Source organism: Loxodonta africana, chromosome 21 (genome assembly GCF_030014295.1).
Source record: "Loxodonta africana isolate mLoxAfr1 chromosome 21, mLoxAfr1.hap2, whole genome shotgun sequence".
Lineage (NCBI taxonomy): Eukaryota > Metazoa > Chordata > Mammalia > Proboscidea > Elephantidae > Loxodonta > Loxodonta africana.
The window spans coordinates 44,281,803-44,305,744 of NC_087362.1; the positions used below are offsets into that span (position 1 = coordinate 44,281,803).

At 42.8% G+C, this 23,942-nt stretch overlaps 1 protein-coding gene across 1 annotated transcript in view; it reads right to left on the reverse strand.

Moving 5' to 3' along the window:
- HYDIN (HYDIN axonemal central pair apparatus protein) overlaps positions 1-23,942 on the reverse strand; it is a 402,907-nt gene that overhangs the window by 1,475 nt on the left and 377,490 nt on the right. The window contains exons 76-84 of the mRNA XM_064273799.1: positions 22,874-23,072; positions 19,575-19,737; positions 16,432-16,705; positions 14,934-15,153; positions 8,267-8,479; positions 7,249-7,412; positions 6,225-6,375; positions 3,748-3,978; positions 349-573 (exon numbers count right to left, since the gene is read on the reverse strand). Coding sequence (XP_064129869.1) covers positions 349-573; positions 3,748-3,978; positions 6,225-6,375; positions 7,249-7,412; positions 8,267-8,479; positions 14,934-15,153; positions 16,432-16,705; positions 19,575-19,737; positions 22,874-23,072 — 1,840 coding nt within the window. The remainder of the gene's footprint in view (positions 1-348; positions 574-3,747; positions 3,979-6,224; positions 6,376-7,248; positions 7,413-8,266; positions 8,480-14,933; positions 15,154-16,431; positions 16,706-19,574; positions 19,738-22,873; positions 23,073-23,942) is intronic.

Genomic DNA, 23,942 nt, shown 5'->3' on the forward strand with positions numbered 1-23,942 from the left:
TCACACAATGAGTAAGTGATGAAGCCAGGATTCAAGTACAGCCTGTACTCATGGCCACTGATCTACTGTTCCTGTTATTGACTACTGAGCATGCTGTGGGAAGCAGAATGTTTCCCTCCTAGCTTAAGCTAGAAAGTCAGTAAAGGAAGAGAACCCAGGCCTGGAACGATTTGTTTCTAGCTGGGAGTTTCCAGGCTAGATTCAGGCCTCTGAGGAGGGGGCTGCTGTGACAAGCACCCGACTCTCTCTGAGTTTCAGGTTCCTGCACCTGCTGTGTCTTCCTCTCATTATTTTTGAGCTCAGACTTCTGGCAAGGGAAGGGCAGAGGGTGGGGCAGGGGCTGCTCACCCTGCAGAGGTATTCTGTCTTCTGTCGGGTATAATTGGTGAACTTGGCAAAGATGCTCTGGCTGCTGCCAATAACAGTCTGGAAGTGGACAGGCTTTTCAGGTAGTGCGGGGATGGCTTTCAAACTGAGCTCATACAGGTAGTAACCCAATTCACTGTTGTGCAAAGACAGTCTCCCAAAGGTTTCTCCAGCTTTCAGGGGCTGGAACTCAAACGAGAATGTGCCCTGAAAGAAAAGACAGAAGCTCCCGTGATGCTGAGAGTCTGACCCATCCCTGGCCACCCAGTGCCCTGTCCAAGGCCTCATAGCAGGGTGGTGGCAGAAATAGTGCTTCACAAGCAAATGCTCACACTGATCTTAAGCCTGGGGTCCCTCTGTCCAATCAGACCCAGCTTCCCTCCTCTATAGCCCTTTGGTTTTCTCTGGTCCAGGTGTTTCTATATGTGGAATTTTCTGAATCGAAATATAGTAACTCAAGTTCCTCTCCTGAGAAGCACACTTATGGAGATGGGGTTTGGGGTACTGTCAGCAGGAGGGATGAAGGTCAGGCAGCTCCTTCTTGCTCACAGCCAATCTCAGACCAGCTTCCTGGTCTCTGCCTTCTTTTGGGAGAAGCTTTGTCCTTCCTCTACCATTACTGATAGCAAAACAAAACCAAAGAATGATTCAAAGATCGAGGAGTAGGAGGTTGGTAAAGTAAATTATAGTTTACCCACTTCAGTGGGATATTATGTAGTCAATAAAAAAGATGAGGGAGAGCTAAAAGTATTGAAATGAATGTGTTGATGATATCATAAATGGAAGAAAGGAGGTTCAGAAAATAAAGAGTAAAGTAGGAGCTTATTTTTGTGGAGAATACATCTATCCCAGTCCCAGTGCCGTCGAGTCGATTCCGATACATCTATATATGTACAGAAATGAGACTGCAAGGATATGTACCAAACTGTTACCAGTAGTTATCTCAGGTTGGGGGAAATAGGATTGTGGGGCACTTTTATTTTCTATTTCATACACTTTTGTATAGTTAAAATTTTGTTTTTACCATGTGTAGATATTATTATTATTTTTTAAATAACTAGTTCTTATTATTGAAAAAATAGAATAAAAACAGGGTATCATTAAGTCGTTGCAGATGTTTAATAGAAAAGAATATACTATAAAAATTTAGATTAAATGGACAAATGTATAAGCAAATATAACTTACAAAAACAAGCACAAGAAGGTATAGAAAACCTACATAGTCCTGAACTATTAAAGAAATCGAATCAATAGTCAGAAATCAGCCCTTAATAAAATTCCAGGATCATAAAACTTTACTTGCAGGTTCAACCAGACCATCAAGGTTGAAAGAATTCTAGTCTTCCACGAGTTCTTCCGGAGGAAAGAAAAAGAGGGAGCCCACCTCAACTAATGTAACACTGATACTAAAAATCCAACAAGGATAATGGAAGAAAGAAATACTGGATCCCGTTCTTCTCCGTGAACATAGATGCAAAACTCCTGATAAAAATGTTACCATACCGAATCTAGCAATGTGTAAAATAAGAGAATAAAACATGACTAAGCTGAGTTCGGAAACCCCGGTGGCGTAGTGGTTAAGTGCTACGGCTGCTAACCAAGAGGTCGGCAGTTCAAATCCGCCAGGTGCTCCTTGGAAACTCTATGGGGCAGTTCTACTCTATCCTACAGGGTCACTATGAGTCGGAATCGACTCAACAGCAGTGGGTTTTTTGGTTTTTAAGTTGGGTTTATTCCATGAATGCAAAGTTGGTTTAATATTAGAGAAACCAAGCAATTGCCACATTGACAGAATATTAGCAGTGAAGATGAATGAGCCTCAGCTATGTGCAACAAAGTGGATGGCTCTCATAATCGTACTACTGAGTAAAAGAAATCCAATTTTAAAGAATGCATACATTATGGTTTCTTTCACAGAAAGTTCAAACAGGTAAATCTAAACTATATTTGAAAGCAAGAGATGATTATCAGGAGATACAACGGTAATTTTTAGGGGTGAGGGAGGGAGGGTGCTGTGATTGGGGAGGAGCACACGACTGACGGGTTCCTGGGGTGATGGGAATCTTATATTTCATAATTATTTGTTTAAAATATACATGTTTTAATATATATGTACTTTCTTTTTTTTTACATACATATTATTTCTACTTTCCTGTATAGATTTTATATAGTTCACAATGAAAAATAAAGAATAAAATAAAGGGCATGGAGACTGCCTCTGAAGAAGAAAATGGAATCTAGATTGTGAAGGTGAAGGAAAAGCTAGAGTGGGAGTAAGGGGAACCAGTCAGCTGGGCTGAGTTGGGGAAATAGAAGAGAGATTTTGATGGAATTACTACTCTAGCGAGTGACAGTTTTGAACGATAAATTGATAAAAAGAATAAAAAGAGAATTCATCTCCCAACAGCCTGAAATTCCATGCCATGTCCCCCGAGCCACTGTCAAAGGCTTCTTGTGTACCCTTCCTGAAACTGTGCATAAATAAGCATATATACATGTGTGTGTGGTGTACACTTGACACATTATTATGTATCTTGCTTTTCTTTTCACAACATATTCTGTGCTACTGTAGTGGACTGAATTGTGTCCCCCCAAAATATTTGTTAACTTGGCTAGGTCATGATTCCCAGTATTATATGACTGTCTACCATTCTGTCATCTGATGTGATTTCCCTATGTATTATAAATCCTATCACTATGATGTTAATAGATAAGCGGCAGTTATACTGATGAAATCTATGTGATTAGATAGTGTGTTAAACCAATCTCTTTTGAGATATAAAAGAGAGAAGTGAGCAGAGAGACACGGGGACTTCATACTGCAAAGAAAGCAGTGCCAGGAGCACAGCGCATCCTCTGGCCCTGAGGTTCCTGCATTGAGGTGCTCCCAGACCAAGTGAAGACTGATGCATCACAAGGACTCTTCTCCAGAAGTGTCAGAGAGAAAGCCTTCCCCTGGAGCTGGTGCCCTAAATTTGGACTTCTAGCCTACTGGACTGTGAGAGAATAAACTTTTCTTTGTTAAAGCCATCCACTTGTGGCATTTCTGTTGTAGCAACACTAGACGACGAAGACAGCTACTTTTATAATTAGCAAAAACGAAGTATTTTTAGTTTGATTATGTCACACAAGCAAATAATAGAAAACCAGGTTCATAATAGAGAAATCCATTTCCCTGGCTGAACCCTCTTATGTCCCCCTAGTTCATGTGAGGACTTTGGTGGAAGAGGAAAGAGGAGGACATGCGTGTGATGGTCCCCTGCCATCCTGACCACCACCAGGGCTGGCCCAACCTCAGAGGATGCAGAACGTGGATCCAGAGGTCCCATGGAGAGAAATCCCTGTCACAGATACAGGGGACCCTGGAAGCCAGTGTCGTACCTCGCAGTTGGCTGGCACCGCAAATTGGGAGGGCAGGCTGATTTCAGGCACCCTGCATTCTGTGGAGAAGGTCACTGAGTAGGGCAGGGGGTTCTCCAGCTTGATGGAGGCCGATGTACTCTGCCGGACCACGCTCACCATCTCGATGGTTTTGATGATGCCTGAAGGGATGACCCTAAAACTCACTGTGTAGTATAAGAACTCGTTGGTCATTTCATTTCGGAAGATCACCTGAATTCGCGGGGAGAGGGGAGGAATCAGGCAAGAGCAGACAGGTTAGCTATTGTCCTCTGCACATTTACAGGTGACACTTCCACCTGTTAGTGTGGCCTGGGTCATATGGTAATTTCATGCTTGTATGGCTAACTTTTTGAGTAACTGCCAAATTATTTTCCACAGTGGCTACACTACTTTTCGTTCCCAGGAGCAAAATACAAGGGTTTCAATTTCTCTACATACATGATATCACTTGCTGTTTTTTTTCAATCTTTACATTTCTTTATTCTCATGTGTGAAAGTCTGGGGATACTACTCAGCTCCGTCTCCTAATGTACTAGTATGCCCTTCTCCATAGTCCATTACACTAGTCAGCATTCCTATATGGGTTTCTACTACAAGTGTTCCAGTTTTCATTTCTAGGGTTCCTAATTGATTCTGTGTTCACATATCCTGTTCTTAGTTCATGGATATGACTACTTTCCTTTATTCCTTTGAGTATATTAAAAATACTCATTTAAGGCCTTTTTCTGTTTGCTTTAATAACTTTTCTCTCAGAGGTTCTCACTTGTTGAGTTGGTGTTTCTATTTTATGTTTTTTTTCCCTTCAGATATTTGGTTATTCCTTGATTTTAAGATCGTCTGTTCTCCTGTCTGGGAATGGTGATCTGATCTGAGTGGGCTATCTTAAGATTGTGGAGGAGGAGATCACAGACTGCTGGGTGGAGTTTGCAAGTTCCCCTCCTGAGGGGAAGAGGGAAGGTGTGTTCCTAGATATTTTTTTTCCCCTCATTTTATGATCTTCCCCTAGGTGACTCATCTTCCACTATAGCTTCAAATGCCATCTATAGAGGAATAATTCAAATATTATCTTCAACCCTGACCTCTCCTCTGAACTACAGATCCATATAGTCTCTTTTCTTTCACCTCGTTTAGTAATTATATGTTTATAGTGCAGTATTGGATTAACGTCATTCTCCCCCCAGTAGACTGTGTGTTCCATGAGAACAGAGATTATGCCTATTTCTGGTTACTCCTGTGTTACCCAAACTTAGTGTAGTGCATGGCATATGCTCAATAAATATTTGTTGAATGAATGAATGAATTAGGAAAAACAGCTCTTGCCGCTGCCAGTAGAAGACTTGTATGAAAGACCCTGGGTTATCTCCAAGTACATGGCTCTGAGTTTGAATCCTCCTCGGACATTACTAGCTGTGTGTCTCAAGTGCTCAGCATGATGGCTGACACCGTGTAAGTGCTCAGAAAATGGGATCCTATGTTGTGGTCTGGTGTTTGCTAGTCCAGGGTTAACTAATGTCTAAGGGTTTTCTTTTCGTTTCTTTTTTTTTTTAATAATTTTATTTATTTTGTTGTTGAGAATATACATAGCAAAACATACAGCAATTCAACAGTTTCTATATGTACCTTTTAGTGACACTGATTATATTCTTCGAGTTGTGTAACCATTCTCACCCTCTTTTTCTGAGTTGTTCCTCCCCCATTAATATAAACTCTCTACCTACCCACCCCAATCTTTTGAGTTGCTGTTGTGGATTTGATCCCATATGGATAGTTCTTAGAAGAGCATAACGCTCAAGGCAGACATTTTTACTAGTTAAGCTAAACTATTGTTTGGTTTTAAGAAGACTTCAGGGGATATTTTTGGCTTAAGGTTCAAAGATTACCTCAGGGCAATAGTTTCAGGGGTTCTTCCAAACTTCCTGGCTCCAGGATGTCTGGAGTCCATGAAAATTTGGAATTCCCTTCTGCATTTTCCCTGTTTTAATCAGGATTCTTCTATGGAATCTTTGATCAAAATGGTAGCCAGGTCTTCTGGTCTCATGACAAAGGAGGCAGTTGTTTATGGAGGCAATTAGCCACACATTCCATATCCTCCTCCTATTCCTGGCTCTCCTTCTTCCTCTGTTGCTCCAGGTGGATACAGACCAATTGTTGGGCCTTGAATGGCCACTTGCAAGCTTTTAAGACCCCAATGCCTAAGGGTTTTCATGATTCTGCTGCACTGAAGGCTTGTCAAAGGCTTAGATGATGGGTGGCTGGCCCTGCAAGCTGGGCTCATCTTAAAGAATCTGAGAGCTCTGCATACTCTTGCCAGGGGCATAGGGCCAGGTCAGTCTGACTGGTCAGCCCAACAGGACAAGATGTCTGAAGTTGCTCAGCAAAGGCTGAACTCCCTAACACCAGATTCAGGGTCAAACCTGCAGGGCTCCAGTGTAGGCAGTGTCTTTGACATGTGGTACCTTTGCAGCATACAGTCCCTCCTTGTAAGAAAAGAAGTTCAACTTGTAGTCCTTCTTTGAAGCAGACAGCACATCAATGTAATCAAGCCCCTTTAGGGTGATGCTTAAGTCCGTCTTCTCTGGTTTCGTCATTTCCACAATGACTCGGAATCTGGAGAACACAGGAGCACATGAAAAGAGGGTACAGAAAATGAGACCATTTGCCCAAAGAAGAGATGGAAAAGTGCTCTTTACCCTTCATTTTATGAGAAGTGTGTGGGTCCAGGGTTCTAGTCTTCAGTTGGTCACCAACCATAACAATAACTATTATTTCTTAACCACCAGTTATGTGCTTTGCATGTGTTACAGGCATTTCATTCTTCTAGTGTCTACAGGAAATACATCACTACTATCCCTGTTTTACTGATGAGGAAATAGAGGCCAAGAAAAGCAAGACAATGTGCTGAGGTAACATGACTAGTAACCGGCAGAACTGGGATTCACACTCAGATCTGGACCTTCATCCATTATGCTAAGCAGGTGGTGTTTGGCAAGTTACATCTCTTCTCCCAGCCTTTAGTTCCTCCTCTGTAAAAGAAGGGGACTAGGCTGGTTGGCCTTAAGTTCCACCAGTTCTCACATTCTACTCTCCTCCCGCTGTAAGTACAAGGGACAGCTTTCTCTAGCTGGCAGCTGAGATGATAAGACAGAGCACTCAATAATAACAATGATGATTATTGTTATTTATGATAATAATACTAAGAGCTAACATTTATTGAGCATGTATTTTGTGCCAAGCATTGCTCCAGGGAAGTTATAACTAATCAGTTAACACACAGACTGCACTGAACAAAAACTCTCTGGAGGCTTAGAGTTCAGGCTATGTCTGGCCACACCAGGGAACTACATCTCTGACTCATTGAATCCCCCTGACCTCCGCAAAGCCCTCTAGAGGTCCTGACAAGGGAAGGGGCCAGGCCAGACAGTGGAAATCCTCCCTCCATTCCCTGTCCCCTGCTCCCTATCCTTTCCCTTACTCACTCACCTCTGGGGCTTGTTCAGCCAGTTGGTGATCGGCAGGAGCTCTGTGTAGGGTGTCTTACATGGCACTTCACGGTAGATATTGGCTACAGCTTTGGGGAGCTCGGAAGTCCCATGCAGAGAATATAGCCAGCCAGTGCCATCTGGAAGGGGGAAGAAGAGGGTTCCCTAAGGGGAAGAAGAAATGTGATGAGAATGGCACAGAGGGCCCTTTATTAGATTCTATCAGCATGGTGGTGACACAGGATTAGTGGATCACTTTTGAAAAGCAGCTTGCAACATATTTCAAGGGTCATAAAAATGCGCATATTTTTTTGGACCAGGAATCGCACTCCAGGGAACTTATTGAAGAAAAATCCCTCCAAAGGAAAAAGATACATGCATGTGTATATTTACTGTAGAACCACTTATGACACTGATGACAATCTAGAGGTAAATTAAACATTCAGCAATAGGGAGATGTTAGATAAATTGTGACGCTCTCACTTGATACGATATTAAGCAGCCATTAAAAATTGTTACCATAAAGACATATGATTAGGAAGAAAAATGCTCGTGATATAATGTAAAGTGAAAATAAAACAGAATGCAAAATTGGCTATGCTACGATGACAGCTATGGCTGCATCTGTATAAGGACTGAGAGTGAAAAAAGAAATAGAAAGGTTCATTTTTTTGTAAGTTCCTTTTCTTTTTGGATTTTTATTACAGTTGCCATAATGTTATTTGTGCAATTAAGCTAACTACAAATTGCTTGGTACTTGGTGCAGGACTCCATTTCAGAACAGAGCCCTGGCTCCAAAAGAATCCCCCCTATGTGAAAACATATGGACGGAAATGGGAGCTTTTGACTTGGTAATCTGTATGGTTCCTCACTGCACTGCTTCCCCACTGTTCCACTGTGATCTGCAGGCTCCCTCCTGATTCTAACATTCTTTGAGCTCAGACTTTATCTCCTAGTCATTCTTGCAAAACTGCTGCCCTTCAACTATGCCAGGAACCCATGGGGAGTCCTTGACCTACCTGATGCTTACGATTTTCTACATTCATTGTGCGTGGCTTGTAGGTGATCTCATAGGGCTTGTTCTGCTGATGGGCCTCCAGGGTGATGAACTCGGGCCCCTCCCAGTGCTCACCCTCAAAGATGGGGTGGAGATTCCAGGTCTGGTTGGTGCGATTGGAAAGCAGGATGGTCTGCGTGTGCTTGGAGCGCACCTGACATGTGAAGTTCACCACCTGGAAGCAAGCGGGCACCTTACCTTCCATGCAGTTCTCCCTGGTCTCCCTTCAGGGGCCAGAGATGCAGAGAAGGGGCTGAGGAGGACTGGTGTTAGCAAAGCTTCCCATCAGGAGTTTTACTTGATAATTTTCTTTTCCTTTCACTCATTCAACAAATATCTATTGGGCATTTTCTATGTGCCAAACAGTGTTCTCAGTGGTAGATAAACAACAGTGAACAAAATAACAATTCTTACTCTCAAAGAGCTTATAGTCTAGCAGGGGTGAGTCAGACAATAGATAAATAAGTATAATATAGAATATATAGGATAGGAATAAATACTACGGAGAAAAAACAAGCAGGGAGGGCTACAGGGAATGCCAGATTAGGGAATGGTATACAATCTTAAATAGTGTGATGCTCACTGAGAAGACGTATTTGATTAAAGACCTAGAAGGATGAAGTCATGAAATGCCTGGGGGAAGATCATCCCAAGCAGAGGAAACAACCACTGGAAAAATCCTGATATTTGAGAAACGGCAAGGAGCCAGTGTGACAGGTATTAAGTGAGTGTGGGGGAGATAAACAACAGGGAATGAGAGTATGTAGGGTCTTGTGGGTCATGGTAAGGAGTTTGTTTTTCCTTCTACTGAAATAGGGCTTAGGGAGTTTTGAGTAGAGAAGAGTCAGGATTTGATCTGGATGCTGTGCTGAGGGCAGTAGACACGTGGGAACAGATAAAGAGAGACCAGTGAGGAGACGCTCACAATAGGCCAGGTCAGAGACATTGTGGACTGGCCTGGGCTGGCATGGACCAGCACCGGTAGCAGTGGAAATGGTGGGAAGTGAGTAGATTCCAGTTGTATTTTGAAGAGCCAATAGGATTTACTGATGTATTGAGTCTTGGGTGTAAGTTAAAGAAGATTTGAGGGCCAAAATCAAAGAATTATCCCTACAATTTGAACAAATAGAAAGAGAGCAACAAAAGAAACCCACAGGCACCAGAAAAAAACAAATAATAAAAATTAGAGCTGAACTAAATGAAATAGAAAACAGAAAAACAATTGAAAGAATTAACAAGACCGAAAGCTGGTTTTTTGAAAAAAATCAACAAAATTGATAAACCACTGGCCAAACTGACAAAAGAAAAACAGGAGAGGAAGCAAATTACCTGAATAAGAAATGAGATGGGTGATATTACAACAGGCCCAGATTACTATGAAAAACTGTACTCAAACAAATTTGAAAACCTAGAAGAAATGGATGAATTCCTAGAAACAAACTACCTACCTAAACTAACACAAACAGAGGTAGAACAACTAAATAGACCCACAACAAAAGAAGAGATTGAAAAGGTAATCAAAAAACTCCCAACAAAAAAAGCCCTGGTCCGGATGGCTTCACTGCAGAGTTCTACCAAACTTTCAGAGAAGAGTTAACACCACTACTACTAAAGGTATTTCAGAGCATAGAAAAGGACGGAATACTACCAAATTCATTCTATGAAGCTACCATATCCCTGATACCAAAAACAGGTAAAGACACCACAAGAAAAGAAAATTATAGACCTATATCCCTCATGAATGTAGATGCAAAAATCCTTAACAAAATTCTAGCCAATAGAATTCAACAACATATCCAAAAAATAATTCACCATGACCAAGTGGGATTCATACCAGGTATGCAGGGATGGTTCAACATTAGAAAAACAATTAATGTAATCCACCACATAAATAAAACAAAAGACAAGAATCACATGATTTTATCAATTGATGCAGAAAAGGCATTTGACAAAGTTCAACACTCATTCATGATAAAAACTCTCAGCAAAATAGGAATAGAAGGAAAATTCCTCAACATAATAAAGGACATTTATACAAAGCCAACAGCCAACATCACCCTAAATGGAGAGAGCCCGAAAGCATTCCCACTGAGGTCGGAAACCAGACAAGGATGCCCTTTATCACCACTCTTATTCAACATTGTGCTGGAGGTCCTAACCAGAGCAGTTAGGCTAGATAAAGAAATAAAGGGCATCCAGATTGGCAAGGAAGAAGTAAAAGTATCTCTATTTGCAGATGACATGATCTTACATGCAGAAAACCCTAAGGAATCCTCTAGAAAACTGCTGAAACTAATAGAAGAGTTCAGCAGAGTATCGGGATACAACATAAACATACAAAAATCAGCTGGATTCCTCTACACCAACAAAAAGAGTATCAAAGAGGAAATCACCAAATCAATGCCATTTACAGTGGCCCCCAAGAAGATAAAATACTTAGGAATAAATCTTAACCAGAGATGTAAAAGACTTATACAAGGAAAACTACAGTACACTTCTGCAAGAAACCAAAAGAGACTTATATAAGGGGAAAAACATACCTTGCTCATGGACAGGAAGACTCAACATTAAAAAAATGTCTATTCTACCAAAAGCGATTTACACATTTAATGCAATTCTGATCCAAATCCCAATTACATTCTTTAATGAGATGGAAAAACAAATCACCAACTTCATATGGAAGGGAAAGAGGCCCTGGATAAGTAAAGCATTACTGAAAAAGAAGAACAAAGTGGGAGGCCTTACTTTACCTGATTTTATAACCTGTTATACCGCCACAGTAGTCAATACAGCCTGGTACTGGTACAACAACAGATACATAGACCAATGGAACAGAATTGAGAATCCAGACATAAATCCATTCACATATGAGCAGTTGTTATTTGACAAAGGCCCCAAAACAGTTAAATGGGGAAAAGACAGTCTTTTTAACAAATGGTGCTGGCATAACTGGATATCCATCTGCAAAAAAACGAAACAAGTCCTATACCTCACTCCATGCACAAAAACTAATTCAAAATGGATCAAAGACCTAAATATAAAATCTAAAAAGATAAAGATCATGGAAGAAAAAATAGGGACAACATTAGGAGCCCTAATACATGGCATAAACAGTATATAAAACATTATTAAGAATGCAGAAGAAAAACTAGATAACTGGGAGCTCCTAAAAATCAAACACCTATCCTCATCCAAAGACTTCACCAGAAGAGTGAAAAGACTACCTACAGACTGGGAAAAAGCTTTTAGCTATGACATTTCTGATCAGCGCCTGATCTCTAAAATCTACATGATACTGCAAAAACTCAACTACAAAAAGACAAATAACCCAATTAAAAAATGGGCAAAAGATATGAATAGACACTTCACTAAAGAAGACATTCAGGTAGCTAACAGATACATGAGGAAATGTTCACCATCTTTAGCCATTAGAGAAATGCAGATCAAAACTACAATGAGATTTAATCCCACTCCAACAAGGCTGGCGTTAATCCAAAAAACACAAAATAATAAATGTTGGAGAGGCTGTGGAGAGATTGGAACACTTCTACACTGCTGGTGGGAATGTAAAATGGTACAACCACTATGGAAATCGATTTGGCGCTCCCTTAAAAAGCTAGAAATAGAACTACCATTCGATCCAGCAATCCCACTCCCTGGAATATATCCTAGAGAAATAAGAGCCTTTACACAAACAGATATATGCACACCCATGTTCATTGCAGCACTGTTTACAATAGCAAAAAGATGGAAGCAACCAAGGTGCCCATTAATGGATGAATGGATAAATTATGGTATATTCACACAATGGAATACTATGCATCGATAAAGAACAGTAATGAATCTGTAAAACATTTCATAACATGGAGGAACCCGGAAGGCATTATGCTGAGTGAAATTAGTCAGTTGCAAAAGGACAAATATTGTATAAGACCACTATTATAAGAACTTGAGAAATAGTTTAAACTGAGAAGAAAATACTCTTTTGTGGTTACGAGGTGGGGGGGGAGGGAGGGAGAGTAGGAGAGGGGCATTCACTAATTAGTAGATAAGAACTACTTTAGGTGAAGGGAAAGACAGCACACAATACAGGGGAGGTCAGCACAACTGTACTAAGCCAAAAGCAAAGAAGTTTCCTGAATAAACTGAATGCTTCGAAGGTCAGCATAGCAGGGGCAGGGGTCTGGGGACCATGGTTTCAGGGGACATCTAAGTCAGTTGGCATAATAAAATCTATTAAGAAAACATCCTGCATCTGGGGTCTTAAACGCTAGCAAGCAGCCATCTAAGATGCATCAATTGGTCTCAACCCACCTGGATCAAAGGAGAATGAAGAACACCAAGGACACAAGGTTATTATGAGCCCAAGAGACAGAAAGGGCCACATGAACCAGAGACTACATCATCCTGAGACCAGAAGAGCTAGATGGTGCCTGGCTATAACCAATGACTATTCTGACAGGGAACACAACAGAGAAGCCCTGAGGGAGCAGGAGAGCAGTGAGATGCAGACCCCAAATTCTCATAAGACCAGACTTAATGGTCTGACTGAGACTGGAGGGACCCCAGTGGTCATGGTCCCCAGACCTTCTGTTGGCCCAGGACAGGAACCATTCCCGAAGCCAAGTCTTCAGACATGGATTGGACTGGACAATGGGTTGGAGAGGGATGCTGGTGAGGAGTGAGTTTCTTGGATCAGGTGGATACTTGAGACTATGTTGCCATCTCCTGCCTGGAGGGGAGATGAGAGGGTGGAGGGGGTTAGAAGCTGGCGAAATGGACACGAAAAGAGAGAGTGGAGGCAGAGTAACTGGGAGTGTGTAGCAAGGTGTATGTGGGTTTTTGTGCGAGAGACTGACTTGATTTGTAAACTTTCACTTAAAGCACAATAAAAATTATTAAAAAAAAAGAAGATTTGTGGATGAGTTCAACATTTTTAGCTTAAGCAACTACAAGGACAGAGTTGTCACTTAATAAGGTAGGTTAACTGTGGAAGGAGCAGATTTGGGGGAGAGACCAGGAGTTCTGGTTTGGACATGTTAAGTGTGAGATACCAATTAGACACTAAGTGGAGACATCAAGCGGGCGGTGGAATTTATAAATCTCAAGTTCAAGAGAAAGGTTCAAGTTGAGGCTGTAGACTTGGGAGTTGTCACTCTAGTGATATTTTTTCAGGACAAGAAACTAGATTCTTTCATCAGGAAGTGAGCGTATTTAGAAAAAAGAAGAAATCTAAGGACTAATTCCTGGCTGGTGTACACCAATGTTAAGAAAAATCAGGAGATGAGAAGGAGTAGCCAGTGAGGCAGGAGGAAAACCAGGAGAGGGTGGTTCCCTGGAAGCCAAGCGATAGAGGGACTTCCAGGAGGAGAGATTGATTCAGGATGTCAAAAGCTATTGACAGTTTAAGTAAGATGGGGAATGAGAACCAAACATTGGATTTAGCAATACAGACAGTGTGGTGGTGGTGTAAAAATAGTCAGATGGACAAAACAGAGGTCCAAAGTAGATTCATACATACAGAGTCAATTGATTTCTTTACAAAGGTTCAAAGGCAATTCAATGGAGAAAGATAATCTGTGCTGGAATAATGGGATATCCATACGTAAAAACAAACAAATTTTGATTCATACCTTGAACTCACAAAAATTAATTCAATTAGATTGAAGATCTAAATGTAAAAAGAACTCTTAAAATTTGGTAATAAGAAAAAAACAGCCCCAATTAAAAATAGGCAAAAGATTTTAACAGACACTTCAGAAGATACATAGATGGCAAATAAATACCTGAAAAGATGCTTAACATCATTAGTCATTAGGAAAATGTAAACTAAAACTATAGTGAGGTATCGCTACACACCTATTAGTGTGGCTAAAATTTTAAAAACTGACCATACTAAGTGCTGGTGAGGATGCGGAGCAACTCGAAATCTCAGATATTGCTGATGGGAATGCAAAATCAAACAACTTTGGAAGACAGTTTGGCGGTTTCTTGAAAAACATAAACATAGATCTATCACATGACCTAGACATTGTACTCTTAGGCATCTACCCAAGAGAAATGAAAGCATATTTCCTTACAAAGACTTGTACATACATGTTCACAGCACACTGTATGATTCCATTTATGTAATGTTCTTGAAATAACGAAATTATAGAGACGGAGATCAGGTGTCAGGTTTACCTGAAGCAATGCTGCCAAGTAACAAAGCTAACAGTCTACTGTTAGGTTTCTAGGAACAAGGTTAGCAGAGGGTTAACCCAAGCAGAGGTCATTTTTCCCCCATAGAGAAAGAGAAAGGTGTTAACTCCTTACTCATAGAGTGTGTAATGGAATTTGATCTAGCCAGGGAAGTCAATAGGCTTCCTTGAGAACATAATACTCAAGCTGAGAGCTGAAGAATGAATAGGAAATAACTAAATGAAGAAGGGAGAAAGAATAGTTCAGCAAAGGGAATAGCATGTACGAAGGCCCTGTGGTGGGAGGGAGCAGGCCTGAAAGTTTGATCCAGGCATGGAAGACTGATTAGACAGAGCCACTTGTTTCTAGGAGGCCGGGCTGAGTTCTAGGAATGAGAGGGCCTGCTGGGCTCACTCTGGCTATTGGCCTGTCCCTGGACAGTTACTAACCTCTTTTACTGCAGGTGGTCCCACACAGACTCCAGACAGAGTGAGAGTCAGAGGATTGCCTCCCTGGATGAAGCAGACCATGTTTTTATAGAGACTCTCCTTTCCCACCTCTGTGGGATGGTAGGTTACTTCGAAAGAAACCTCCATGCCCGCGGTGATATAGCCTTCTTCTGGGTTGATGGAGAAATGAGGCTCAAATTTTCTGGCATCCCATTTAAACCTTTTCCAAGACAAAAGAAGACAAGGAAGGCAGTTTATCACTATCCCAAGGGTGTCCTCAGTCCTACTGAGAACAAGAGACTTTGCTTGAGCTCTGAGCTAGGAAAGTAACCTTCCTGGAGTCCTGGGACCTGGGAGGAAGATGATTCTGCCAGGCAAAGCAGAGGCAGGTGGGGAACATGGGCCAAGGTCACTTCCTGCATAAGTTGATTCAGCTTGCTCTTAGAGCTGCATCATGGGTGAGAAGTGGCTGTATCTTACCTATCACCCTGAATAGTGAAATCCCATAAGTGACACACTGGAGAACACATATGTGAACATGCATACACACATGTACCCAAGGTCACATAGCTAGTAAGTGGCTGGGCTCCTAAGACTGAAGCTCTCCTGAGAACATGGTTGCACTCCCTGCACTGCCTCTGAGAACAGTTCCTGGAGGGTGGGGACATCCCTTCATCTGACAGTTGCGCGTGTTCTTTGTGATGGCCTTGTCTTCCTCCTTCTGTGGTCTGGTACTTGGTCCAGCAGGAGACAGGTGGACAGTGAGGCCAGTGCATCTAGCACCAGGGTTGTCCCATTGCACCCCTCCAGGGCCCATTCACACTGAGGTCTGAGTGAAGAGTGTCCCCTGGAGGCGTGTGGGGTGCAGCCTGTGTGGCTGTGTCAGCATGCCCGAGTGAAACTGGAAAGGAGAACTGCAGGGATCTACCTGGGTTCCAATCCTGTCTTTTTCACTTCATGGCTGTGTGACCTTGGGCAAGTCGCCTAATCTCTTTGAGCCTCAACTTCATCTGTGCAACGGGGACAATACAGCATTTATCTTAGAGGGGTCTGTGATAATTAAATGGGATAGTGTATATAAAAACGCTCAGCATTGTACCTGCATATAGTAAATTCTTGCTAAATGTATAATCTTGGAACCATTATTTCTTTGTACCTCAGTGTACACTGTGTGTAAAATGGATTAGTATTAGTATCAATCTCATAGAATTACTGTTGGGATTAAATGAGTGAGCCATGTAAAGGTCTTGTTAGAACAGTGCCTGGCATATGACAGGCACTAAACAAATGTTCTCTATCACATTAATTTTAGTAATCATGGCAACAGCAACCCCCTGGTGAAGCCACCACTGTTACATTTTAGGAATGGGGTCATAGAGATGGAAGGAGGGGGAAAAAATAAAAAATGGCTGCACTTGCGAAACAAGTGTTTAGTCTAGGTGAAATCCAGGGACAGACATCTCTGTTCCAGCATAGGGGTGGGGCACCAATCTCCTACCTGGCACCCACATCGCCCGTGTTCAACATGAGGATGCGACGCGTGGCTTGCGTCTGGTACACGACAGGTCCAAAGGGAAGATGATCCTGGTCCAGGGAGATCTCCAGGGCCTGGCAGCAGCCGCTGAGAAGGAATAGTGGGCGCAGGAGCCCCATACATTCCATGAATACCTCCTCGGAGAAGGGAGGGACACGTTTCTTCGGGGCAAAGACCACGTCCAGCTTAATGACTTCCTTGGGCTTCAGGCTGATGTTGTTGAAGGGTGTCAAGGTGACTACCTGGACAGAATGATAGACAACTAGGCTTGGAAGTGGAGGGCAAGGAGGCCTCAGAGGCCTTGCTCCTGGGCTGCCATAGCCCTGGGGTCAAATCCCATGCCTGCTCTGTAACCAGGTGTGTAATCATGGGGAAGTTACTTAGGCTTTCTGAGCCTCTGTTTCCTCACCTGTACACTAGGGATAGTACCACAGACTTACCTGTGGTGAAGACTGAGATCATCTCTATAAAATGTGTGGGACATAACAGGCAACTTGATAAATGCTAACTCCCTTTCCTACTCCTTTTCCAACCCATTTTGGGCAGCTAGATGTCTCTCCTGTTCATAACAGGAGAACTTCTCATTCTTCCTTCCAACTCCCTTGGGGAAGAAATAGTAACTGGGAATAGAAAACATTCAGCACTCCAATGTTTCTCAAAGCCTGGTACCTGGGCTACCTGCACTAGACTTCCGTGAGCTTGCAGTTTCCTGGGCCCTGCCCCAAGCCAACCAAATCAGAATCTCCTTGGAGAGCTGGGAACTTGCATTTCCAAAAGTACCCTGGGTGACTCAAGAATTCTAAAGTTTGAGAACCACTACTTGAATTTCTATGGCCTTTTCTTTCTCCTTAGTCCAGGTAAAAATCAAATCAAAATAAACTGTAAGGAAGCCAACATTTTCTTTATCCTTAAGCCCTCTTTGGTTCAGAGTGTGGAGTGGTCAACATCATGAAAAAATCATTTTGATTCTCCTGGAATCCAGATTTCTGGGTTCATGGAATTGGGGTGACCCACCCAGGCCATCGCCCTTAGGTATCCTTTTGTACCTTGAAGGAACTGGTTCCCTGGAGTTAACTTCAGGTCAAATGATAGCCTAGTAAGCAGCTTAGTGGAGATCATTTGGCCTTAGGCCTTGGGTTCTCTTGGAAAACTGTCTATGTGTGGCCAGATTCCAGAAGCAGGAACTCCAAGGGCTGACTAGAGGCTGTGTTTTAGGATGTATGGTATGTCTTTGGTGATTCTGTTTCTGTAACCAGTGGTCCCTGAAATCCTGCTCCTGCTTTGATGTTATCTCCTGATAGATTAACATAGTAATAACCTATACAACCTGCTTTCACTGTCCCTGATTTGAAATGTATCTACTCACAATAAATATATTCGGATACACTGATTTTTGGTATTTCTCTGAGCATTTAGGTTTTTGACAATCAAGTGGAAAGTGGCAGCAGGGAGTGAGATAATGGGCTGAGAAGCTGAAATAGGAAAGTGGTCTTAGAGATTTCTCCAGCATAACGATGTTGGAGCTGCCCTCGAGGTGATGGTGCCAGGACAGGCCATTTGGCAACTTTAATATGATCACCTAAAGAGGCAGCACTGGTAAGGCCAATCTGTTAGGAGCCCTGGACCACTGGAGCCAAGGACTTTTATTTGAATTAATGAGGAAAAGGAAGTGACAAGTTTGCTCTCCTTCCCTGAACAGCCAAGTAGGCAACATGGGCCCTTGAGTTTCTGGCTTTGGCTGGACTTTCAAAGGCAATTCTTCTGTATCCTGAAATCCCCGGATGGTCCACAGTGCTCCTGCCATACTGAACCACATCGAGTTTTCCAACAGCACTGGACCCTTTGGAGCCTACACACCTTTGCCTGGCAGGAATGCCCTTCCACAACCTGCCTGCCGGGGAGACCCCTCTTTATCCTGTAAAACGCGGTACAGGCCTCTCTCTACTGTGAGGCCTTCCATGGCCCCTTGAGCCCTCCTCCCAGATCCACACCTGTTTCATCCCTCCCCTGAGTAGCCCTGCTCCCAATCCACACTCAGACTATGCATTTTCATGCTGTCCTAGGATTGCTTATGTGTCTGTAACTCCAAAAGACTGTGAACTCCACCAGGCCAATCTCTACATCATATTCACATTAATATTTCCAGCATCTAGCACATATTTATTGAATAAATGCAAGAGCGAAATGAATGAAGGAATGGATACAGCCTCTCTGCCTTGGAATGAAACACATCCAGTGTACTGTCAAAGGGCCACCTAGATACTGATGATTGTAAGATGGGCAGCAGGTTGTTAGGACTGCAGTGTCTCTATCCGGGGAACTCGAGGAGGTGGACAAGGATGATTCTCTCACTGCTGGTGGGAGTGTAAAGTGGGACAACCTTTCAGGGGCAGACTGGCAATGTGCATTGAAAACATAGTCTTCATTTGACCCGACAAGCCCACTTCTAGGAATGTGTCTTGAGCAGAGTCATGGATACACACAAAGGTTCAGATACATGGATATTACAATGCTGTTTTAACACGAAAAATTAAAAAGATGTGAAATGGCCACAAATAGAAAATTGGTCCATCTCCATAATGGAACTGTAAATGAACATATGACATTTAATGACATGGAGAATGTTAATGAAATATTGCTAGATTGCAAAAGCAGTTTTCAAAAACAATACAGACATCATAATTTTGCTTTTGTAAAAAAAATGCACGGGATAAATACCGGTAAAATAGGCCCAGAATGTTACAGTGGTTATTCTGGGTTTGAGATTAAGGGCAAATTTTACTTTTATCTTTATGATTTTCTCTATTTTTCAAATTTTCTACAATGAGGATATATCGTCAGTGAAATCCCATCTTGTCCAGTTCTCTTTCTGCTTCCTTTTGTTGCATTTTAGAAGTATATGATCTTTCTAAGCCTCAGTTTCCTTGTATGTAAAATGAGAATAATGAAAGCACTAACCCGACACAGCTTTGTGAAGATTAACAGAGACAGCTCATGGAAAGCTCTTAGAATGGTCTGGCACACTGTAGATGCACCACGAGTTTGAGCAGCTAACCCCGCATCCTTATCACTGGGAAGCACGAAGAGGCCACTGGGAGCCCAACCACTGACCTTGGGTTCCTGGAGTTCTGGAATTGAGAACAGGACTGACTGGTTAAATGTAAGCTGGGTGAGACTGTTGTTCATGATGGAAACTGTCTTTTTCACAACCTGTCCTGGCAGAACAGCTCCTAACTTCACAATCCTATTTGCTGGATCTAGGACTAATATCTGTGGGGCAAGAAAAAGAGCAGGAAAGGATTAGTTAGTTCATGAGAAAAATAAATATTATGCTGTGTCTATCCTGGTGAGACAAGGGTGGTTCCTCCTCTTTTGGTGTCTGCCTTTTTCATTGTAGAGTAGATTCTGAATCATGGCCACCCTGTGTGTATCAGAGTAGAACTGTGTTCCATAAGGTTTACAAAGGCAGGTTTTTCAGAAGTAGCTTGTCAGGCCTGTTTGTCTTTTTCATTTTGGATGCGCATTTCTGTGTGTAAAATGTCGTCTAGACAACTCATCACACACAATTAAATAATTACAACTGGGTTAAGAGAGATGACGGAAAAGCCCAGGGTATTTTCAGAGCACATTACAGAGGACTGAAGACTTGGGAGTCAGGGGAGGCCTCCCTGAGGAAGCCGTGCTTACACTGATTGCCAAAGGGAGGGTTGGATCTAGTTAGTTTAAGGGTCAGAGTGGCCATGTGGTTGGGGAGTACTCTAGAGAGGGCAACAGCCTGTGGCAAGGCCCTGAGTTGGAGGAAATGGACCAGTCAAGGCCTGTGGCGGGAGAATATGAGTTTGGAGAGGAGCGAGGTGGCCAGTTGCAAAAGGTCTTGTAGGCCATTCGGGGTGGGAGGGTTGGGCGTTGTTCTGGGAGAAATGGGAAGCCAGTGAAGCCTGAGTGATCCAATCAAATGTGTATTTTGATGATGAATCCATGAAACATTTCATAACATGGAGGAATCTGGAAGGCATTATGCTGAGTGAAATTAGTCAGTTGCAAAAGAACAAATTTTGTATGAGACCACTATTATAAGAACTCAAGAAACAGTTTGAACAGAGAAAGAAATATTCTTTGATGGTTACAAGAGTGGGGAGGGAGGGAGGGAGAGAGATATTCACTAATTAGATAGTAGACAAGAACTATTTTAGGTCAAGGGAAAGACAACATACAACACAGGAACGGTCAGCACAACTGGACTAAACCAAAAGCAAAGAAGTTTCCTGAATAAACTGAATGCTTCGAAGGCCAGTGTAGTGGGGGCAAGGGTTTGGGGACCATGGTTTCAGGGGACATCTAGGTCAAATGACATAACAAAATCTATTAAGAAAACATTCTGCATCCCACTTTGGAGAGTGGCGTCTGGGGTCTTGAACACTAGCAAGTGGCCATCTGAGATGCATCAATTGGTCTCCACTCCCCTGGAGCAAAGGAGAATGAAGAACACCAAAGACACAAGGTAATTATGAGCCCAACAGACAGAAAGGGCCACATAAACCTGACTACCTCAGCCTGAGACCAGAAGAACTAGATGGTGCCTGGCTACAACCGATGACTGCCCTGACAGGGAACACAACAGAGAACCCCTGATGGAGCAGGACAGCAGTGGGATACAGACCTCAAATTCTCATAAAAAGACCAGACTTAATAGTCTGACTGAGACTGGAAGGACCCTGGAGGTCATGGTGTCCAGACGTTCTGTTAGCCCAAGACAGGAACCATTCCCAAAGCCAACTCTTCAGACAGGGATTGAACTGAACTATAGGATAGGAAATGATACTGGTGAGGTGTGAGCTTCCTGGCTCAAGTAGACATATGAGACTATGTGGGCAGCTCCTGTCTGGAAGAGAGATGAGAAGGCAGAGGGGAGCAGAAGCTGGCTGAATGGACACGGAAATAGATGCTGGAGAGAAGGAGTGTGCTGTCTCGTCAGGGGGAGAGTGATTAGGAGGTGTATATAAATTTTTGTATGAGAGACTGACTTGGTTTGTCAACTTTCACTTAAAGCACAATAAAAATTTTTAAAAGAGTAAAAAAAAAGATAACAATAATAAACCCATTACCTGTGAGCTTAACTTTAGCATAAATGATGTATGTTATGAAACATAACTCTATTTTCAAAAAAAAATGTGTATTTTGTGGGAGTGCTCTGGTTTGCTCCTCTGTGGAGAATGGACAGGAAGAGGACATGAGAGAAAGTCATGAGCCGATGACAGTGATTTGGACTGGAATGGTGGCAGTAGAAGTGGAGAGAACTAGATACACCTCAAGTCCTTACTATCTAAGGCACTGATCTAAATGTTGGCCCAGATCAGACCAAGGTCAAGGCGCACTTTGCCCTCAGGGTGACACTGGCCCACAATGAAAGCTTCCCACAGGTCACTAAACTGTACCCCTCCCTTCCAGCTATCTTTAAATCTAGCCTACATGTTTCCATTTGCTCTAAAAAAACCAACAGCTTCTCCCCCACCAGCCTGTGAGCTGGTGAACACATATTTAAGTCACCACCGGATCTCCCAAAGAACCCAACACTCAGTGAAAGCTGAATGAACAAATGAATGAAAAAATGCTATCAGGAAAGATCCTTTCTCTGGCTTGGGTCCAGACACCCCTGTGCTCTACCATCTCCAGAGTTGCTCCTGTGGCTTGTGAAAAGGCTCCCAGGAATACCCTTTTCCCATTTTCTCTTGGTTGATGAAATGTCCCATTTATTCCTGAGCATCTTGGAAGGTTTTCGGATCTTCCAAAACCCCCCATTAAAATGCAAATACTCCCACCAGATGTGACACCTTGAGCATGTACCAGACTCTGGGAAGAAAGGGATTAGTAGCAGGATGTCCCACTTCCTCTCTACCAGGTGCTCCTGGATAGAAGGAATGACCTTAATCAGATATAATCCCGGCATTTGTTGCTGGCTGGAGAAAGTTATTCAAAAGAGTATAAAGAAAAGATATTCTTTAACTGAAACATATATCTCTGCATACGTTACTCAAAATAAAATGTGTTCTAACGCGGGACTAAAGGATGTTCTTGGGATGCTACATTTGATAGCCTTTGACTCCTCCAAGAAAAGAATATTTCTCCAGTGCCTGTGATTACCTGTATTTCTTGAATTAACTAGTGAAGTCTGCCATTGGATAAGGTCTCTGATTCACCTGAGTTTGATTTGATATCTTGCCCTTTGTGTTATTACAGATACCACCTCCGTGGGACTGGTTGGCCTCTAATAGACCTGCCTGGGAGTAAATGTGCAGAGGGGAGAAGTGTGCCTGGGCTCAGGTGGGCAAGGATGGCTGGAAAGGCAGGAAGGATGGTACCAAGCCTGAGGACTCCACTCCCAACACCCCACCCAGCTGCCCCTTACCTTCATTTCAGTGCCTTTCCCTTTAATTTCAATGATCTGTTGCGAAAGCCCATTTATTTCAAAGGGGATGAGTTCTCGATAACTGATACTTTCTCGAGGATAGAAGGTGATTGGAATCATCAGTGTCTTCCCTGGCTTTATCACATCAACTCGGAAGTTCACCTCGAGGTAGGTGGTGTTAGTGTACAAACAATCTATGCTGGAGAAAATCAAGAGGAAGAAGTATGAGCTCTGAGCAGGCTGATCCTGAAGGACCTGATTTCTTCCCCTTGCCTTTCTGCCAGGACTGGGCACTGGTGGACGTGCTGCCCAGTTTGCTGGAGTCCTAGGATTTAAGAGCTGGAAGGGACCTCAGAAATGATCCACCCTCTCCTTGCCACTGTCAAATGATCCCAAATTACACCCTGAGATCCTGGCCGACCAAGTCTCAAACTCAAATCTCATGATCCTTTGCCCTGTGCTCCTTTCACTCCACTGATCCTCTCTTTCTTGATAATGCAGCTCGTGGGTTTGTACCCTCTCATAAGAAGGAAATGCTTCCAGAAGTAATCAGGCAGCAAAGCATGGTGGAGAGGAGTGTGTGTTCTGGAGTCGGGCAGGAGTCTGATCCAGGCTCTACCACTAACTAGCTATGTGACTCTGGACAAATTACTCAGCCTCTGTTTCCTCATCTGTAAAATGGAGGTGGTGGTAGCTACCTCACAGGGTTGTTGTGAGGATTACATTAGATACAGTGACTACCTTATGAATAGCAGCGGAACAGTGACTAAAGCAGTCAGTAAATAGGGCACAGAAGAAACACTCCATAATGGTGAACTATTATTATTATGATTACTAGTTACTCAACTAGAAGGGATCTTGAAAGACCATGTCCATCCCACTCCACCTGTGGGTAGAAAGGCACATAGACCTCTCCGTTACAACCTCTCTTTATCTGCCGTATAAAACCCAACCCAACCCAACCCATTGCTGTCGAGTCAACTCAGACTCATAGTGACCTTATAGGACAGAGAACTGCGCCATGGGGTTTCTAAGGAGCAGGTGGTGGAGTTGAACTGCCAACCTTTTG